Source organism: Psittacula echo (assembly GCF_963264785.1).
Source record: "Psittacula echo genome assembly, chromosome: 3".
Taxonomy (NCBI): Eukaryota; Metazoa; Chordata; class Aves; order Psittaciformes; family Psittacidae; genus Psittacula; species Psittacula echo.
In genome coordinates this window covers 103,058,583-103,080,641 of record NC_137736.1, presented here as the reverse complement: position 1 = coordinate 103,080,641, position 22,059 = coordinate 103,058,583, and the positions used below count along the sequence as shown (strand labels likewise).

At 39.8% G+C, this 22,059-nt stretch overlaps 1 protein-coding gene across 2 annotated transcripts in view; it reads right to left on the bottom strand.

Annotated features, from left to right (window-relative positions):
- DCLK1 (doublecortin like kinase 1) overlaps positions 1-9,868 on the bottom strand; it is a gene marked incomplete at its 3' end in the record, with an annotated part of 248,532 nt that extends 238,664 nt beyond the window's left edge. For both annotated transcript variants that reach the window (XM_080612416.1, XM_080612417.1), the window contains exon 1: positions 7,953-9,868. In XM_080612416.1, coding sequence (XP_080468542.1) covers positions 7,953-8,388 — 436 coding nt within the window. In that variant the 5' untranslated portion in view covers positions 8,389-9,868. The remainder of the gene's footprint in view (positions 1-7,952) is intronic.
- Positions 9,869-22,059: the final 12,191 nt, after the last annotated feature.

The following is a 22,059-nucleotide window of genomic DNA, read 5'->3' as shown; positions in this document are numbered from 1 at the left end:
AAGTTAGATCAACTTGGTGATCTGACTGAACGTAACAAAGACAATACTAATTTTGCAACAATCAGCTGATTCAGTTCACCCTTCGGCTGGGGAAAAAAAGAAAAACAAAACCACCAAAGGAAACAACACTATATCCAGCAAGACCACACCTTCTGGCAGCCTACAGTTAAACTCCATAACAAATAATGCAAAAAATCTCATCCTGAACAATACCACAAAGACATCTGAAATGTTTTAATTCTTCTGGGTTCAGAAGTTCAGTGTATGCTATCAGCACAGAGACCTTCATTTTAGCAGTTTAGCCAAGGTATTAAAACAAAACCAGAACAAAACCCAGTGATGTACCTCCTACGCCAAAAAACACATAAGAACCAAAGGTTTTCCTAATGATACCTACCCCAAGGAAAGAGGACTTACAGTTCAACTCTTAAAAGAAAAATAAGTATTTAAATTTTACTTCTGGACACAAACTTTAAGGTTTTCCCCACAGACAAGACAGCATACAAGAGATGCTGGCAGGTACACAGTTACCACAGTTAAAAATAGATGAGATGATCTGAGACATGAGGCCTCAGATGCAACAGAGGTTCAAGTCTATTGGCATGATGCTCCAAATACCAGACAGTAACACACTCCACTGAGATTATCAGAAAGGAAGTGGAAGAACACCAAAAGACAAAGAAGTCAGAGCTACATGTGAAGATGGACCACTCAGCAGCAAAGATAGATGTAATGGAGTGTAATCAAGCAAGAACCACAAAAAGACTTTTTGTTTTCTTCTTTTTTTTTTTTTAAAGCATTCTTTTAAAGCTGAACAAAATACCAAGTGCGAGGTGAAGACATTGCAGTGCTTACTAGTCATCATGAAAACTCAAGTTAATCTGTGCATTCTAGTAACATCTAAATCATCAAGAAAAGAATCTAAGATTAAATACTTACATCAACCTTACAAGAAACAAAGGTAAGTTCTTCCTGTTATCCACTGTATATATTTGAGAGGGATATAGACATATATATGGTAACTTCAGAACAGAAAGGCTTTACTACAGTAATGAACCACGAGTTGTCAGTTTCCTGAATGTGGAACCCACCCTGACAGCACCCAGAAATTTTAGTATCTAGCCTAATCCTTTAGAGCCATGGTGTCTATGTGCAGATGAAATCTCAAAGAAAAGGACAACAGTCCTTCACCTAGATTTTCATCCCCTCTTCTTTTTCATAGTTACCTTCAGGAGAGAAGACTGCACAGACATTTCACAAGGGGCATGACTTACTAGTCCAATAAATCCACCTTTCACCTCAATTATTGCTGCTTCATAACTATCAGGTGATGACAAAAATTTATTTTTATTTTTATTTTTGGTAACCTCAGAGACAACAGCTTCACCCCCATGACTGTACCTGCGGAGAGACAGAAACTGTGTAATCTGCAGACAGGCAATACCAGCAGCAAATTGGTGTTCCCAGCTCCAAAGCACCAGGAAAATACACATCCAGAGGTAATCCCACTGAGCACCATCAGCTCTTATTCTGGGGCAAGCCTGAGCACAAATACCAGCTGTGACTAACTGGCAGCTGGAGAAAGAATGTAAGCGTCTTCAAACACTAGATAAATAACACGTGCTGAATAAGGGATCTTTGGACATGGTGGATTAAACAAAAGCATAGAAAAGACAGTCCATTTGAAATGTCTATTTGATTGCAGTTCCCCAAGAGAGGAGAGCAAGCTTTTCACAGTGCAGTAAGCTGTCACTAATGAAATTTTGACACTTGATTACAGTATCAATAGCCATTAGAAAAAGAAAAGAGGGAAACTCAGCTGTTTTGGGAGATCTGAAATCTATGGAAAAAAAAAAAAAAGTCATTAATCTTATAAAGTATCCTTTTCCTGACAGCCCCTACTTCTTCATAGCAACAGTGTAAATGAAACACACATCACTTTAACTCTTCAAGAAAAAAATAAAAATTACACACAATGCTTGTTTGCCAGTTTTGAATCAGGAATCCCACAATTTAATTTGTGCAAGTGCTCAACACTTCAGGAAAATCCATGTGGAACAATTAAAATTTATCTCAGCATTGAGAAGCTAATCAGAAAGCTAATCATGTAGGAGGACAGATCCCGAAACACCGTTTATATTTAAAAAATAAAAAAATGAGAGACACAAACAAAACCCTACTACCTGTAGTGACATGTCTGTCAAAATTCAATGCAGCTGAACCATTAGGGCCATGTAACACTGAAGGATAGTTCTTAGGGGTCACAACATGCACAAGAATTTCATGACATGCTTCACGTATTAAAAATATAATTTAGAAAAATAATATCTCTGTACTGGAGCTTTCCTGACTCAAGAGTTGATCCCTTTTTTGGCCTATTGGTATTAACAATTTGTTTCCTTCCTTCAGCTTGCTGATATTCTCACTACAAGAATGATCAAGGTGCTATCTCTTAAAAGGGATGTTTGGCATTGCTTTTCTGTGCTAAAGTCGACTTGGCCTAAAAAGGCTTTATAAAGAAGCCAGCTGATATTAGGTGAACATCCTGGAGAAGGAACACAGAACCTGTCTGAGTCATGCAGAGAGAACAACCAACCCCTCTTTGTAGAGGAAGGACAACAGCCAATTTATTAAAAATAGTGTTGGCTCCTTGGAGCAGAGTACATACTAGGAAAGTTAATCTACAAGCCCACCTGAGGTAGAGGAACCATGGTGCTTGCACACTTTGGTGGTGAAGTTGTTCAGTGCAGCATTCATCGTGGTCCATTTTCTCAGTGGATAGGGTAGGAAACAAATTCAGAGAGCAGGAAAGGGACTGATTCCCCCGGTACCCCATGCAACAGGTACACCAGCTTTGCTTCATTTCCACCATTTGGTTTTGTACATACAAAAGGCAGAAGAGCAACCTCTCCGGGGAAAGAACAAAGAATTCTGACTATCCCTCACCATGCAGGGCAAATTGCAAAAGGAAGATGACCTGAACCAAATAAGTTACTACCTGATAGTTCCCAAATGTGTTGGTTAATAGAGCAATAACCTATTTAAACTACATTACTGCTGCCTTGTCTTCCTGCAGTGTCTGAAAAAAATGCAACAGTGCAAAAGAGACGGAGCTACAGGAAATAAATCTGACCTACCCATGTTCACCTAGCAATCAGAAGCACCAGAAAGCACTGGTTTAAAACAGATCTCCTCAAACCTTTTAAAGGACTTCTTTCGCACATTATTCTTCCGGCTCAGCTTAGACTAAAACTTTGTTGTTTTCCTCATCAAAAAACAAATGAAAAAATAAAGACATACTTCCTCCCTCTCTACCCCACCAAATTTCTGTAGTCTTTCTACAAGCAAGACAGGCATTGTTCCATGCTTAAAAAAAAAAAAATGGAAAGTACCTAGAGAAAGAAAGCATGGGACTTTCCAAGCAGTTAAGGAAGACACAATGTAAGTGAATGAAACTAATGGATGAATCTCCTCAAATTCATGAAAAAAAATAATCAAAAAAACCTGTGCCAGAACAACCCTCTACCATTTTATGCAACAGGATTATTCAGTGGTTTGTTTATCAAACAATATAAGGATTGCAGGCATTTCTGCCACAGGATCCACTCCAAGTTTCACTAACTTTGATAGCCCTGGATCAAGTCCATGGTAAATATCCGGTATAAATTCAATCCTATAAACAAATGTCCACACAGATCCAGCTCTACAAACATTTAAACAGATACTTTACTGTTATTATTTTGATAGCATATTACATATGCATATGAATCTTTCCAGTCCACCAATTCCCAGCTGCTGAGGTAGACATGACTTAGAAGAAAGAGCATTAGCTCTAATGTGCATCAGAGACCATGTCAATCAATTCCTACAGTCTGAACTGGCTGGGCTTCTCAACAGCACCACTGGAGAGGGCAACAGAGTAAAGGTGACAGCAGTAGTAGCAGGCAGGAGAGGGAAAAGCTGAGTTAAGATGAATGAGGTGACAGTGGGAGTAGCAAGACACACATACAGAAAGAGTCAGGAACTTTGTCACAGTCTGCCCAGCACTTTAGCAAGGAGACACTGCCTTTTGAACCCTCCTTTGGCAGGCAGCTTTCTCTGCTGCATCAAACACAATTGCCCACCTCCAACTCGCAAGAGCCTTCCTGCAGACCTCAGGTGACCCATCATCTCCTCTGCCACCGCAGTGAGGTTCACCTCTCCCAAGAGTTATCAGCCTGTTAGAGCCATTACCAGATTTTAAATCTGGTATATCTCTGCTCTTTCAAACTGCTCCTTCAATGAGGACTGCAGCTCCAAAACAATTCCTGAGATACATTCATTTTTATTTTTCAGATTATTCCTAAAAACTATTGTTGCCATTATGCCTACCCAATATGTGCACACACACACATTCAAGTCTTTACAATAGATTGGCAGTGCCCCCAATATTGACATGTGACAATATTGTTTCTCAGTACTCTCTCAGCCTTGTGGTTTGGGGGTTTTGGTTTGTCTTTGACCGCCAATTATCTGCTGCAGGGTTCATCTTTTGTGGTAGGTATTGTGGAAACCTAAAATGATCCTGGTTCATAACCAAGACTCTGAGGCAATATTATAATAAAAATTAATGGGAAAGGGATGCAGTTCTAGCTACGGATTCACTCTGTGGTCTTTGTTCCAAACAGCAGGACCCCAGGAGTAAAAACAGTAAATAATACTCTTTGTTTCAAAGTAATGCTGCTCATAATAATCTATTACTTTTCTTGATATACTGTTCAGTGGTAATTTTTGGTTAAGACTCATGAGTCTTTGCCTTTAGCTTTAAAGATGGTATACTTTTGGAAAAGTAAAAGGCATTTTGTTTTTTCCTTAGACTTTGTTTACAGCTAGACAATTTAGTCTTAAGAGCAACTTCATCTTTATTGATACTACATGCTTTGACTGCATGTCATACCTAGGGAATAAAGTCATGTCACATTTGGAAACAATTCTTTAAAGGTAAGAGGGTCCTGAACACGAGGTCTGACAAAAAGAATGCAACATGAATCCATTTAATTTTTTCCTTCATCTAAGGTAGAGAAGAACAGAAGTTACAGAGCATGTGAAAATTTGCAACACTACACACCCTTGTTATCAAATTCCAACAAATCTCACATATACCAAGTCTTAAAAAAACCCAACCAAACAAACCTAGGGAAGTCATTAGTTTCAAACAAAGGGAAGATGTGTCCATGCACCTCAAAATAACCTACAACATCAGCATACAACCATGCCAGCTCTGAATTCTGTGCAGGACAGAACTAAATATTACTGAAGCAAACCAGTTCCTTTACAATCTTTTTCCTTTGTGACTATCTTTCATGCAGTTCTATGTATTAAGCTCTAAGATGAAAGACAGTGGCTGCTGTCTTGTTTCCCCCAGGAGCTAGTTGCTTCTCTATCTTCATGTACCAGATGGGAAGGTAAGAGTACAGGAATTTCTTCACAGGCATAAAGGCAAAAAAAACCAACACCAAATCAAGACCTTACACATTTACCTTACAACACAATCACTAAAATCAGTGTACCCTCCCACCTCCAAAATAAAAAAATAAAAAAAAATCATCTAAATTCATAGCAGTCTCATTAAATGGATTCATACAGTAAGGGAATAGAAAGTAATACTTAATATTTCAGTAGTGTGAGCACAAATGTCATTTGGCAAGAGGCAAAAATCAAGTGATTTTCCAGCTATTTAAACACAAAGCACAGCTTCAAGCTAATTAATGCAGTAGCAGACTAGCCAAACTCTAATAAATTTGTACGGTAAAGAGTGAAAGGGGATTATGTAAAAACCATCACTGAGATAATAATATATGACCCTGTACTGCACAGTGAAGATCTATGATATAAACAATAATCCATCTCCTTTATACAAATAGACAGAAGCGCCCTTTCAGGTGGAAGAAGGATGCAGATCTCTACTTGCACTCAAAGACTGACTTCTGCAAATCCCACCATGTTACTGGCACAAGAAAATAAGACTGTCCAACTGGAACTACACACAGGAAGGTAGATGTGTTCATTGAAAAGGTAAGGAATAAAGTCCCACAGAGCTAAAAGAAATTCCAAAGCCCTTACTTAAAATATACATGCGCTTGTACTGTCATTCATTTTGACTGACTCATTTATAATTGGTGTTATTCTTTTCTAGGATGCCAAAATAAACCAACCTTATAGGTTGCTGAATTTATTTGTGCATTCAGTTCTTTCTTTTCAAAAGCTGGTTCTGACTGGCAGCAAAAGACACTGCATTGATGCAACATTAGCATCAATGATACGTGCTTCTTGATGAGCATACCAATCAAATGAGACAATAAAATGTACAAACACTGGTTTTAAACAGATGGTGATTAATATTGGTCTTTCCTCACAGAAATCGATTTTCTGCACCAATTAAATACTGTCCTGACAAATACAGTTCTAACTTTGCCCTGGAATTCATAACATTGATCTTAGACCAGTTTCCTTTTAATTTCACTAAACCTATTGTCCTAACTTCAAAAACCCTTACTTACATGCATAATCCTACCGCTTCAATTTTCTTTTTGAGCATCTTCATGTTGTCTCCTACTCTCTTTTTTTATGCAAGGGGGATTATCAAAAATATCCTCTTCATAAAACTGCTTACAAAGCTTTCCTCTACTATGACACGTAAAGCAGACAACTCAACGGTGGCTGAATACCCGCTATGCAAAGATGCGCTCCTCTTTCAGGAATTTTATTCATTATTAACCTTTTTTTCTTCTCTCCCCACATTAGCCACCTTCCAATTCTCTCATTACATCCTGATACTGCAAATTCTCTCACCCACTGCTAAAAATGAAAATCATCAAGAAATTACAATCTCTATTACAACTGTAAATTGGCTATCCAGTGGCTTTGCAGGTTTGCCCACAATACAACAATGAAAACATAGTTCCACCTTTTCCGCCTGCATTTGAATTTTACAGATAAAAAACAACCCTGGTTATGGCCACGTGCCAGTTAATGCTTTCAGACCTTATACAGTCTGGTGTTTTGTACAAGGAGCTACTACCCACACACACAAAAAGAAACCCACTGAAAGCCAGAGGCACTTTCTGTTGGAAAAGCTACTAAAGCAACTTTTAAAACTTGTATTTATTAATACAGTAAGTATTATTAATAGCCTAGGTTTACTACTCAAATTGATTAATACTGACAGTTTCTTTTGCCAACAAAACTATTTGTGAAAGAGTGAAAATTTCAGTGTCAATGCGCAAATTGGCAACAGGAGTCTTTGATGTTTGACAGTGACCAGGACCTGTTAGTTCTGACCAAATCACTAGTAATGCTTCATACTGCAGGTACATGAGCCTTATTTAACGAAAAGGTAAGGGTGCCTATGGACTGGGGAAGAGGAAAAGGGAAATGCTACAGGGGAGAAAAGTTTACAGTCTACCCCATGGCTGCAAAATTACAACAAGTTGCCTACATTTATGCTACTCAATGAGAGGAGAGTGTTTTACTTAAGGCATATTTACTTGTAGGGAAGCGTTGGAGCTTTACACTAGATAGACACAGACTTTAAAAAAAAAAATAAATGGTTAAAATCCATCAGAAGAATTTCATATAAGTTTCATCAAGCTTAACTGACTAAACTCTCATCAGCATTGGCATTTTTAAATATGCAAGTTCAAGAGAAGCAACAGATGTGATCTTTGAGATCTAGGACTATAAACACTAGATTAACAGAAAAGGAAAGGTCAAACACTTTCAACAAGAGGGAAATAGGAAGCAAGGCAACAATATTTCATGGCACACTTTAAGATATTCACAATTCTAATTATACCACTGAAGATCTTTACTTTATCAACAAGAACTATACTATTACCTACTTACAGAAAACAGATTAGACAAACAAACACCAACTCAAACATAACTTTATGCCTCCAAATCTTACTGCTGACCTTCTACTAGCTGGTCCAAAGAGGAAATCTTCTTGGAGCCATCAATCGTGTAGATTGTTCTCACTCCCTGGGGCAGATTCACATTGTCAGACAGAGTTCGGGTCAGATCAGCCAGGAGAGCTTCAAAGGACCTAAATCGGTCAGGGGAGATGGCATATACAATCCCTTTGAAATACCGGTCTCCATTACGATAGAAACGAACTTTCTTGGCTTTTTTCTCAGAACTCAGGGTCTGTAGAGTGCGGGTTCTGTAAAAGCTGCAGTGGGCACTGTGAGTAGGGCTGGGCAAACCATTTACCCGGGATCCCCTGCCATATCGCTGCGCTTTATCACGCTCATCAAAATGCTCCAGCTCCATATCTCTCCCAAAGGACATATTGAAGTTCAATCTAAGGGATGAAAAAGAGACCAGAAAAAGTTTAAGAAACTTACACATTTTAAGGAAGCTCACTTTGGGAATTCATGGTCTATACATGGCACTTACACAGGACTGCTTTTCAGGTTGAGAAAAAAAGTGTTTGAATGAAACCACATCACATTCACACATTCATTTTACAGCTACCTCTCTTGCAAGGCCATAAAACCAAGTTAGGCTTGTATACAGCATAGCAATGGCACTCATGAAACCAACTGCTAGTAATATGCAACATTAAAAAGTGTTCAAATTCAGTAAAAACTGTGAAAATGAGGAGACAAAGTTGAACTACTGGGAAAAAAATAAACAAAAAAATAAAAAAAAAAAAATAAAAAAAACCCACATCAACTTTCTACTTCTTCTCATGTTATATTCAAATGCTATTTGAGTCCAGTTTACCTTCCAGACCATTCATCCCACTAAATTGTTTGTTCCAACTGTGATCTCAAGACGTTCCATTTCAGAAGAGCAGTCACAAACAAGTAAGCAGTTAAGAACTCATCAGAGGAACAGGTGTTGCAGGTTGGAGATGAGAATCAGGACTACTACTCAGTGGGTCAAGCCCACTGTTCAACAGTCCTTGCATGTTCCAAATACTGGTTTCCCTACAGCCTAAGCTTTGTAGTAAATTATTTCATTTGTCCTTGTGCAAATACTTTGCATACACTGAAAAACAGAAGTGCTCAAATTCAAGGAAATAATAAAAAAAAAAATATTAGAGGGAGACAGGAAATGAGTACCTTTCAATGAGAAAGCTACTTCAGTGCTCTGTAACATTTGCAAGATGCATTATTAATATCCTAAGCCTAATACTCAAATTGATTAAGGCTGACAGCTTCTTTCACCTACAAAACCATCACCAAAGGAGCGATAATTCAGTGTTGATGGGTAAATTATCAATTGGTGTCTCCCATGTTTGACAGTGACAAAAACCCATCAACTCTGACCAAAATGATCCCAGCTGTTCAATACAGACCACAGATACGGACACTCACATGTTCTGAAATGAAATCAAGGAAGTAGGTACTTCTGTTCCTTTTTATGAACAACACAAGACTGAACACTACAAGTTGCACATTTATCTTCATAAATAAAAATATTATAAAAACAGAATTATCAAAATATCATTAAGCTGAAAACACATTTCTTTTAATTTAGGATCCATCTAGATTTGCATTGTCTGCAGAATAGCAAAGCATAGTTAAGTTTATTTATAGCACATACACAGAGACCTAATTTAGAAGTGGCCTCTCCCATTGATTTCCAATAAAAGAAAAAAAATATCAAGCACAAGCTTTGTTTCAACCACCCATGATTGTGTGACCATGAAGAAGAAAAAAATATATTCAGACCAGTTGTAAAGCATGTTGTAAAAGGATGCTCTTTAGCTCACAAGAGTTTGCATTAAAGCAGTGATTATACAGCTGGACCCTGATGCTGCAAAGCTGTAGGGGATGTGCTCAGCAACTTCACAGTGCTTGACTGGAACTAGGCACCTAAGGCAATCGCTGCAAGTGTGGGGCCGTGGTGGAGATTATTTACCCTGATTTGGTTACAGCTCACAGCTTACTCTGTTACATTAGCACAGGATCATGTGCTTATGTTTATATGCAAGATTTATATTTGTAAATACTTTAAAGGTACCTAAAACATATAAACAATACAGTATGAAGTGGTGATGGCACCAAGCCTGTCAGAGTTCAAGGAATGTCTGGATGAGACTTTTAGCCATATGGTTTAGTTTTAGGTAGTCCTGCAAGGAGCAGGGAGTTGGATTCGATGATACTTATGGGTCCCTTCCAACTTGAGGTATTCTATGATTCTAGTATATATTTGCGTATTATACATATAAAAGAAAAAGACTAATCTACATTTTTCCTCCTCAGTATATATACACACATACAGCCTACTTCAGTGAAAGAACACTTACTATGGCATATCACTGACACTCTTCTATAGTTTAAACACAAAATATCACTCAGTGGCCAGAGCTTAGAGTCAAGAACATACCACCAACGTTTCCATGTTAAAAAATCATGTCAGTTGTTTTACTTCTCTTCTAATTCCTATGAAAACCTGTTATTCAGATTTAACCAATCCTAGAACTCACAATCCAGAAACTGTAATCTCAAAAGCTATGCCTATGCCAAGAAAAATGGATTTTTCTTAGGTCTGCTATTTCATTTGCTTAAACCATCTCAGACACAAATAAAAAAACCACCACGAAAAGCAAGTTTACATGAAGATATACTTTTCTTTTTTTTTAAAGACTTTCAGTTTTACCAATTTTGAATGGGGAAAGGTAGAAATGTGAGTTGCTGCCCTTTCTTCCACACACACATATGCTTTATCAATAATGGCTGTAATTCCCAATTACGCCCTTTAAAAAGGAAATAGAGCTCCCTTGAACACTACAGTCCTGTTATGCTGCAGAAATCACATTCAAACCACAAGGTCAGAGCAGACAAAGAAATCCTAAACAATTTGATCTGATGTTTCCGTTTATGTGGGCATAAATATACATTCACATACATACAGAGACAGAAAAATGAAGGGACACACCCCTGCAAAATCATCATGCCCAACACTTCACACCCTGTACATCCGCTAAAGAATTATTTATAATGCAGGTGTGGGTGAGCAATTACATAAAACAACCTGATGAAAAAAAATACATCACGCAGAGATGAGACTGGCACCCAGCGAAGATCATTCAGAGACTAAGCCGCAGGCTCACTACCAAGTCATTGTGGGGGGGTTAAAACGTGGCCACATGCCGCAGCGGCTTCAAGAAGAGAGGGGTTCATTCTGCTGGGGTAGGTAGGGGAAACGTGTCTGACATACAGCGGCATCAAGCACTTCAGCCCCGCTGCGGGCTGGTAGCGCACCGAGAATCGCACACGCTGACAAAATCGAGGTGCGTTCGGCTGCAGGCGCACGAGGGAAGCACCTGGTCCGTTCCCGGGGTGCCGAGGGACGGGCAGCCAGGGGGACAGAGCGGGGGACAGCCCGACACCCACGCTCCCGCCGCCGGGCACACATCACACCGGCACTCGCGGCCCGCCCGGGTAGGGCGCTGCGGCGCTCGGCGGAGGCCGCCGCCCCACACAATGGGCACAGGTGCACCGCGCCGCGCCCCGACGCCGCAGCCCCCGCGCAGAGGAGGGACGACCCCGGCCCCACAAGCCCTGGCCCGGGAGCTCACCTGTTCTCCGCAGCCTGGCGAACACCTTTTCTCTTGGACCTGCCGGCGGGGCGCGGAGGGGAGGCGGCAGCTCGAAATGGGATGAGGCCAGAGAGCGGCAGCTCCCCCCTCACCCCCCCGGCCACCAGCCGGCTCTAATCGCAGGAGCTGCCGCAGAAAGCGGCTCCGCTGCCTTTGTTACGCCTCCCCTGGCTGGAGCGCGCTGCTGGGGAGCCCGGGCTGCAGCTGCTTCGCCTTTCTTCTGCTGCTGCCGGTTGCAGTGATTTGCATTAGCCCGGCCCTCATTGAGATGCGGCGCTTCGCACCAGCCTCTCCCCGCCGCTCTCTCCGGAGGGCGGTGCCATCGCCTCTCTCTCCCCCTCTCCTCCTGCCTTAGAGAGCCCGCTCTTTCCCCGGCGCCGCGGAGCCTCCCCGACAGTGTGCCAAGCTCGCGAGGCGGTGGGTGCGAAGGAACCCAGCTGCCGCCTGGGGTGGGGGCCGTGAGGAAGAGGGCGCACCTGGACGATCGGTTACGGTCCCACTGGGCTGCCCCTGAGTTAATTCCTGGCCGTACCGCGAGTCGCTGTCTCCCGCCGCCGTGGCGAACCTCGGCCGGGGGATGCGCTCCATCGGCGGCTGGCAGGACCGTGCCTGCCGGGGGGGCAGCTGCCGGCCCGGAGTCCAGAAGACGCCCTCTGGAAGTATTTTTACCAAATGTGTCGCTTGGCATTATTGAGTTGTTGGAGAGGGTCCAGAGAAGGGCAACAAAGCTGGTGAAGGGTCTGGAGAACAAGTCCTATGAGGAATAGCTGAGGGAACCTGGGGGTGTTTAGCCTGAAGAAGAGAATGTTCAGGGGGGACTTTATCACTCTCTATAACTACCTGAAAGGAGGATGGAGAGATGTGGGGGTCTCTCTTCTCCTAAGTAACAAGTGATAGGACAAGAGGTAACAGCCTCAAGCTGCACCAGGGGAGGTTTGGATTGGCTATTAGGAAAAATTTCTTCACCGAGAGGGTGATCAGGCATTGGAACAGGCTGCCCAGGGAAGTGGTGGAATCACTGTCCCTGGAAGTGCTCAAAAAACGTGTAGATGAGACCCTTAGTGACATGGTTTAGTGGTGGACTTGACAGTCCTGGAGCAACGGTTGGACTTGATCTTAAAGGTCTTTTCCAGCCTAGCTGGTTACGATTCTATGAGATTCACCCAGTCCCCAGATTCCTATGGCAGGGCTTGGGTGCTGAAGGTGGGACTGATGTGAAATTTATGTACTAAAACTGGAGCCAGGCTCCTTCACACCACATGCTCAGTTACAGCTGCCCCTGGGGGTGACTAACCTCCATAGATACTACAGGTTTTATACTTAAATTCCCCAGAAGCTGTATTTGCCCAAAGGCGTCTCAGGCTTCATCTGACTGTCTTGCTCCTCTCACACCCAAGCCCCTCAGATCTTGGAGAACATTTGCTAAATCCACCTCCACACAAAAATCAGCCATAACTGATGCTTTCTTTCCAAAGGCTTCGTTATTCTGCATTTTAATGTAAAGATCCGAGTGACTAAGACATTCTCCAGGTAAAGGACCTGGATTACTTTCCTTTGGAAAACCAAGACTTCAACTCTCTTTCACTTGTCAGGTAAACATCCCATAGTCCACGGGGACGTGAAAGAGAAGAAAACAGTCTGTCCCTTCTGCTAAAGCTGCTCACTTTGAAAGAATTAAAAATGCATTAGAGCAGAGAGAGGGAATTAGTCTGTAACCTTGTGGATATGGCACTCACTTGGGAAGGACAAAAGATGGCTTTTTATGTCTGTACTATGGACCATTTATGTGGTTTATATCCATAAATCCAGAAACAATCAGTAGAGAAGGGGCTTAAGCCCAGGGTGACCTGTTCCCAGTCGTAGACCTCTAATCAGAATAGGGGCTCCCGCTTAATCTGTCTGAAGGCAAACAAAGCCTTCAGTCTACAAAAACTGTAAGAGGCTCAAAGGAAGAAGAGGCTGGTGCATTCCCCTTCTTTTCTATTCCCCTAGAATAGTCCTCAGAGAGGCTCTTAAAAGACACGAGATTCCCTAAAATAAAAAAACTAGTTGTTGCTGTGTCTTCATTGTCCAGGAGGAGTTCTTTAATCTCTGAACTATAGAGCAGAGACAAGAGTCTTCCAGCTACATTTGTTTCCTTAGTTTTTGAAAGAGAAACAAGCACCTAAAACCTTCAGGAAAACCTCTGCTCGAAGGAATAATAGCATTAAAACACCTGAACATCAAAGAGATTTGGAACTCAGTGTACAACTCTGTCCTCAGTACACTCTTACCACCTAGCTTAGTTTTTGTGGGTCTTGTTCCAAGGCACTTAATTCTTCCCCAGTGGTCAATGGAGTGCTGAGGCACTTTAGTAGAGATTGATGTTTTTCAGAAGCAAGTTTCTAAAAACTGAGCACCTCCACACTGAGTGTTTCACCAGTCTGTTGGTTTTGAAAATCTCTTGGTCTATGTTTAGATGTAACGTGGTGGTATTAGTAATGTTGGTATACTAGATTAGATAATGGAAACTAATTTTAAAACAATTCTGGTAATCTTGCAATAAAATTCTGTTCTTTAAACCGCTTCTTTTGTAGCTCTACAATCAAAATATTCAGTATAGTCTTAAATTATAAGAAAAAACAGGAGATCACAAAGATTTGAGATGGAAAAGACAATCATGGCCCTCATAAAGGATTGGTCTTTAACATTCTTCAGTGCTGTTTTGTGCAGTTCATTTTAAATTCCTCAGGTAATGGGGCTTCTACTTCCCAAAGGAGACATCTCTTCAAAATTGAATTCCTTCAATTATAAGGATTTTTTTTCTGATGATCAAGTTAATAGAAGTTTCTTATATTTCAGCTCATTACTTTAGCTATAGTGCCCTGTGTTCACTTACATAATTTATTTCTCCCATTGGTGTTTACATCTCGCCAACATGTATTATTTACGTCTAGCCTGAGTGTACAAAATATTTCACAGATGTTCAAGAAAGATCTTCATTCTGATTGTGTTTAAAAAAAATAAGAAAGGTCAAAAGAAAAGAATACAACATAAATCAACACGGAAATATAAACCCAATAGGAAAATGTCTTTTAAAATGTGTTATTTTGTTCATTTGCAGTTCTGTATTCAACGTGAAGACTCAACACCATACCATGCAGTCTCTTTGCCTTTGTCATGCTTGCCTGCCATGCTTTTTTTTTAAAGCACTTTGAAAGGTGCTTTTCCTTTACTTTTTTCATGTTTGTCCTCAAATTAAAACAGTGCAATTCTAAATAGAAACAAAACCTGCATACATTTTTTCAACAGGTGTATGGTCACCCTGTTAAAAGAGCGTACTGTTTTGCTACTGACAGAGTTGTTTTTCCTTGTTAGAAATACGTAATGGATTTTTATAGACCTCAATGCAGCCACTTCTTAATGCCTCTTTGGGTAAAGTAAGTAACTTGGACTTTTAACCTCTGTTATTGTTAATCAGATTTTCCAGATCTAGCAGTATTCCAGCAGTGCTTTTATGAACATTTTTAATTTTTAAGCACCTTTGTCAAAAGTGTGTGGTAGAATTGGATGCAGTTTATGTCACCACCCAACACTCCTGTATCTGAAGGCAGTACCAAATGCCTTGAAACATGTTCTGGAAGCTTCTCTTTAGTTGGCTCACCACTGTGACCCCTAAATCCTTTTAAGAGTCGTTGCTTTCCAAGACACAATCTCCAGACTTCTAAATGTGACCTACATTCCTTGTTCCTGCTGAATGACCTTGCATTCAGCTGTCTCAAAAAGCACATTCAAATGATCCTGGCTTACTAAAGGATGTCAATTTCCCTACAGAAAAACTGTTTTCTCTTTGCATTATTTAGTACTTTATGCATTTTATGTCATCTGCAATTTTTACCATTAATGCTGTTGAATGTTTCTTCAGATCACTCATAAATTTATGTAGCAGCAGAGGAGAGCATTTTCTAAAATGTGGGGCTCAAACCTCTAAGGCACTGGTGTCAAGGGTGTGTTTAAAGCTCGCTCCACTTCATGTCAGAGAGGCACTAAGCTCTTCGGACGCCAAACCAGGGGAATGGTGTGGTCGCAGATGCCTGTTCGAGCAAACAGCCGGTGCCATCTCCCAGCAGGGGTCCAAGCGACTGGAGCTGCACTAGTACCCTGGGCACTGCGGAGGCTTGGCCTGGGCTGGGCTGGGCTGGCAGAATCCTGGCACCAAGCACCAACATGTTGGGGAAAACTCACTCATGGAAGAGAGCAGAACTCCACAAATTCCTCTAGAATTACCCCAGGGATAATAATGAGCTGTTTATAGTTACTTTTGGAGATCTGTCATTTAGTTGATTTTTAATTAATTATTACATGTTACTGATTTTGTATAACGCTGATCGCTTAATTAGATTGATGTCCTGTTGAATGCTTGTTTTACAGAAGTGTATGTCGATGCAGTCATCTTTATCAATCATGTTTGACAGTCTCACCCAGAAAGCTACCCAATTTGACATGCTCATTGGCACTACTTACACAGTCATTTTCTGTATTGATTATATCACATATCAGACCTTCAGTTATTTTACCTGCTACTGATTCCAGCACAGCTCAAATTGTATAATCTAGGTCATAATTTTTGTTGTTTAAATGTAACCCTGGCTTTATGCAGGTTTCTAATACTTCTTTAATATTCTTTAATGTATTGAATAGCAGCATTTTCAGGCAGACCAGTTATAAATTCTTCTTAAACTACCCATGCATTAAGAAATTATTTGCGTATTATTTTTAGGGAAAACCACATGGCATTTATGACTGGGACTGCATTATGCAGAAATATTCATGGAATATTTCTGTCTGTTCTGCATTGTTATTGACAGTTTCAACTGTCTGCTTCTAATAACAGACCTATGATTTTGTTCAGATTAATTTTGTTCACAATATTATTTTCTTTTAACTCCTTTTTGTCCTTAGTACTCCTGGATTTAAGATGTTTCATTGATGATTTCTCACATCTGTTGTTGATATTTCACTTGTCTGGACTTAAGTAATGAGTAAATAAAAAGTTTTTGCTATATCATCTGTCCCTCTGTATTTCTCTTCAGTTACAATATTTTTAAAAAATGACAATATCCTCTCTAACTGCCCAACTCAATTTTAGAATCTGGTAAAGTCATTCTCTGTTAAAGACTCCTCTTTTTCTCATTCATTTGCTTATAACTGACTTCTTCAAGAAAGTCATCCTTTTAAAAGCAGACTATAGACCAGCACTTAACTCTCTTTGTATACAGCAGATGTAACTACATGCTGGTCATTGGATAAAATGTTCCTAAAGTTATTCCTATGTGCTTGCCCACTGTAAAGAGATCCATTGTAAAGTGAAGTGTTTTGTATTGGGAAATTATGGTATTTCACTTTTTTATACTCCATAGATATTCTAACTACATCAACAAGAGACCTCCAGCATGGTTTGTCAAACTTACGTCTCTTAATTATTTTTCTTTCAGATATTGTTGAGATGTTTCAGGTACTATTATTTCAGATATGATTAAGGGCATTTAAAGAGCTGTTTGGCTGATTTGATTTTCTTGTCTGTATTGGTTAACAAATTGAACCTAAACCCCTATCATTTGGGATTACCAATTATAAGTGAGCTATCTGTGTGGCAGGCCAATTCCTACTTGTGAAACAACTGCATCCATCTCCAAAATATTCTCCATCATCATGTAGGATAGCACGATATTTATCTGAGTAAACTGTTACTATAGTCTTTCTCCTTTCCAGGTTGCTGAGAAGCTGAATCAGAATAATTCTGAAGTGCAGGATCTGCTTCAAAGTAATTAAAGTAAATTGATGTTCTTTGCTGACTGCTAAACTTTGGCAGAAGCATTTTAAATAATTTAGAATATGTATGTTCACAATAACCTCAACTCAATCTCAGTAGTATTCACATGCTTTAAACTGAGGGTTTGGGGAGTGTTTTTTTCATTTGAGAGAAAGTTGGAATGTTTTATGAATATAAATGCACAAACTGTGCACAATTTTTTGAACAACCCAAGAACGGCATATATGGTGGTTTCTTTTACCAGTGTTTTAAAAATAAGTTAGAAGGGCTACAGTTGGGACACAATCTTTACAAACATTATTTTTAAGAAAGGTCTGCTTTTTTTAAAGAATTAGAATTTAGAGGGTGAAATTCTGCACCAGCTGTTGGCACATTATTGAGGTAAATCCTCAAATAATTTTTTTCTCATGTGGGTCTTATCAGTCAGAAGAGCGTTGGAACATCACAATAGCTGAGGCAGAGCTCTGTGAAAAGAGGGAAAGACAGCCCTTAGCTCAGTCTCAAGCAAGTAATCAGCCAGTGTGTCTCAAGTCCGTAAAGGATGTGTGAGGGCAGTAAAGAGGAAACAATAGGAGACATCCCAGGTCATTCAAATTGGAGAAATGAAGTGGGAAACCTTTAGTATCCTGGGAGGTCTCTCAAATTTTCACTGTTTAGGAGTAAATTTTTCACCTTCTACATGCCATTTTTTTCTGATGCACTGGTTGCATGAGGCTTTCAGTGTCTGCTGGGTTCCACATCACCTGTTACAACCAGGATTTGATCCTTTCAGCAACATATATCTTTTCTGAATGAGGATTTGGATGCCATCCTTTCCCACAGTTAACTCACATGTTAAGGGTGTAAGGCACCAGCTGTTGCTGTAAGTAGGCTAACATTTCTCTCCTCATGTGGGTCATGTACTATGGAGGGATCCTGGTCTACTGCTTACATGGTCTGGAAAGATCTCTTTACTGATGATCTTTCCACCCAACCACCTATGGCTAAGCAGAGCAGCAGGTAGAATCAATTTCATAACATTTAGTTAAAGATTTCTCTACATTATGCCTGCAAATTTAATTCTCATTTGAGAATTTCAATTGTCACTTGAGATTCAACCTCCAAACTATCATGATAATCTTAGAATCATAGAACCATAGAATTAACTGGGTTTGAAAAGACCTTTAAGATCATCAAGTCCACCACTAAATCATGTCACTAAGGGTCTCATCTACACGTTTTTTGAGCACTTCCAGGGACAGTGATTCCACCACTTCCCTGGGCAGCCTGTTCCAATGCCTGATCACCCTCTCGGTGGAGAAATTTTTCCTAATAGCCAATCTAAACCTCCCCTGGTGCAGCTTGAGGCCATTACCTCTTATCCTATCACTTGTTACCTGGGAGAAGAGATAGAATCTCACCTCTCTCCATCCTCCTTTCAGGTAGTTGTAAAGAGCAATAAGGTCCCCCCTGAGCCCTTCTCTTCTTCAGGCTAAAGACTCCCAGTTCCCTCAGCTGTTCCTCATAGGACTTGCTCTCCAGGCCCTTCACCAGCCTTGTCGCCCTTTTCTGAACCTGCTCCAGCACCTCAATGTCTTTCTTGTAGTGAGAGGCCCAGAACTGAGAACAAATGCCAAGTACAGGGGGATGATCACTGCCCCAGGCCTGAGGGCTACGCTATTTCTGATAAAGGCCAGGATGCTCTTGTCCTTGGCTGCCTGGGCACAAACTGGCTCATGTTCGGCTGGCCATCAATCAGCAATTTTAAAGATTAATCTTAAAGATTAATCAGCAATCTTGAAGATTAAATCTTAAAGATTTCTTCCCGACTAAAACCATTAGTGCACAGATAAATAGTATGTATTGTTTTAAGCTGCTGAGCAGCAAATAATTTTAGCTTCAAATTATTGAAAATAGAAGGTCTAGAGAAGTATTCTTTAATAACATCTCTGTTGATGCTAGTTCAGATATTCTTAGCCACTCTAAGGTTTTGCGTAGCTGTACGGTTCATCGGATAAAAGACAAACAACATAATCACAAATATCAAGCCTAAATACCTTATCGCTAAAGAAAAATGAATGTAAGTATACAGGCAGTAACAGTTTTCTGTCTGATATTTGCAGTGTTTTAATTAGCAATGATACTGTTAAGAGTAGTTATGACTTGTGGTAACATCAGGTAAAATCAGAACAACTTATAGTATTCCCACAATAGTCACAGATTGTGTCAGAGATGCACAGATAACCAAAACAGTGTACAAAGAGGAAAAAGAATGAAAGTTAGAAAGAATAAAATTTAGAGACTCTGAGATAAACTAAACAGTTAGTAGATGGAGAAGGCAAGTAAACATAACAGATAGTCTTCCCCCATTTCCTCAAAGAAATAATATAAATGCCTGAAAGTGAACTCAGACTTCAGAAGCTTAAATACAAAACTGAAATCTGCCCAACATGCTACACTTCTGGGCAGTTGCAGATACCTCCAGTTCTACTGCACTAAACTAGAGTTTGCCCAAAGTTCATTTAAAACTTGACCTGGAAAACTCTTCAGCCAGTCTAAATTACAGTGATCTGAAATGATTCCAAATGAAATATTTTTAAGACCAGCTATTTACAATTACTTGTTAGAAAATGTAAAGTAAAAACTCTGGGATGGGGTAGACAGATTTTTTCTGCAATTTTAAAACTGTGGACTGTCAGTTTAGTCCTTTGATAAGAACTATGGTCATTGTTATCTATACAGTAGCTATGTTTATTTGGGGAAACTAATGAGACCTAGAAGATACAAGGTAGCTGGCAGTGCTGTATCACCAGATTAACTCTTTTTCTGCTTGTCCATGTGGTTAGAGTTCGAAAGTTTCGGTGCAGATAACGTGAAATACATTCACATACAGCCTTACACATTAATCTTGATAAAAAGAGGCTGTTACTGTTAACAGCCAGGAAGAACTCAAACACCAATCTTAAGATTATGTTCAAACCATTGTTGATAGGAAGGAAAGTAGTATCAAGCAAGTTAATCCACATACTCTTAGATGATAACAAAGCAAAACCTAATTTGCCATGAAAGTGTGTCGTGGTTTAAAAATTCAGAGTCCTCTGTTTTGAAGAGCTAATTAATTTTCCTTTAGTAAGTTTATTGTAAAAAATCCCTTAAAAATTTATAACAGGCTGTTTTACATAAACAGAATTATACCTCTTTATAGCTTTAAAATAAAGGACCTTTAATCAAGCATGGTTTTAGTTTGTGAAGCTTCAGTAAAGCAAGTCCATGTGGAAAACCAGCATTTTTTAAGCCTAACAATTAATTGATGATATTATAGTAGATATTAACATTAAAATTTCTCCTTTCTTCCATTTTGAATGGTGTAGGCCTAGGGGAAACTGCCTCCAAATAATTAATCTTGTTTTGTTTCCTCAGTTTTATTTTATCAGGATTACTATGCTTATAATTATATGAACAACAGAAAATCCACTTGTCAGTTTAAAAGATGGCTTGGGTTTTGATGGTCTGGAATGCTATTGTGAAAGGAATCAGACATTAGATATGTGAAACTACATGGATCCAGAAGCTGTCATGAAAGCTAGTTTCAACCATTTTCAATCTTGTTAATTATGCAGTTATCACAGAAGAGGAGGATCTTTTCTGTTCTTTCATCTGTCAGGTTTCTTTTCAAGTTCTAATTCGTTGATCAGGTTTCCTTTGTAAGAGATCTCTCTCACAGTGATGTCAGTATTTCCATGGTAAATCAAGGTTCTCATGTAAAACCAGGTGACAGTCATTTCTCACTCCATAACACTGCTGTCTAGTGTTATGATAACATCTCACTTTTCTAAGGGATAAGCTGTTATGGGGGTTGAAGAGTGTCCAATGTCATGGTTGCAGCGAAAGCTTCAGCTTAGCTTTTCTTGGTCACTCCGAGCCTGCCTTTATTTATCCTCTGTGGAATCTTGCAGTTCTCCTATCCCTCAGTCAGCTTCAGAGCTGAAGTACTCTCTTTATCATCCATGACATACCCAAAAGGCTGGATGAGTTTGAGTCCTTTGGGATTCTGAATTCAGCAGACCTGTCAAGTGTCACACAATGAAACAGATCCTGCCTCTCCTCTTTAGCTCTGTCTATACCTTATGCATTCATGCAGCATAGCACTTTACTTTCCTACTCTATCTTGCTCCTCAGATGATATCCTAGCTCTGCAGTTTCTTCCTTCCCTCCCTCTCAATCACATGCTATAAGGTGCCAGACACATCCCACACCATACACCAATCTGTAGTGCTCTCTCATGCACAGAAGATGATTAGGAACTGTATAAAGATGTGACTTCTAGCTAAAAACAAAGTATGGCTTACTTTGGAGAAGAAATAAAGCTTTTAGAAAGAATTATTTTAAAACAATCCAAAGAGGTGGTTTTATCTTACTTTTAAAACCCACAATTTTGTGATGGGCATTTATGAAGCCTCAGTTTTATCCAAATTTTCCAAAAGTGTTGACTTTGTCTCAGTTTCGGTCTTTCAAACTTGCTTTTGTCTCTGTCTTACAGGGTCCTTTTATACCCTGCTATCATTTCTGCAGCCTGTGTTCTCAAGCTATGGTGCTTCTGGTTTTGTCTGCTCAGCAGGAGTCTTTCAGGGCCTATGGCTCTGGTCATTGACCCTTAACAGCTTGTATGTTTGTT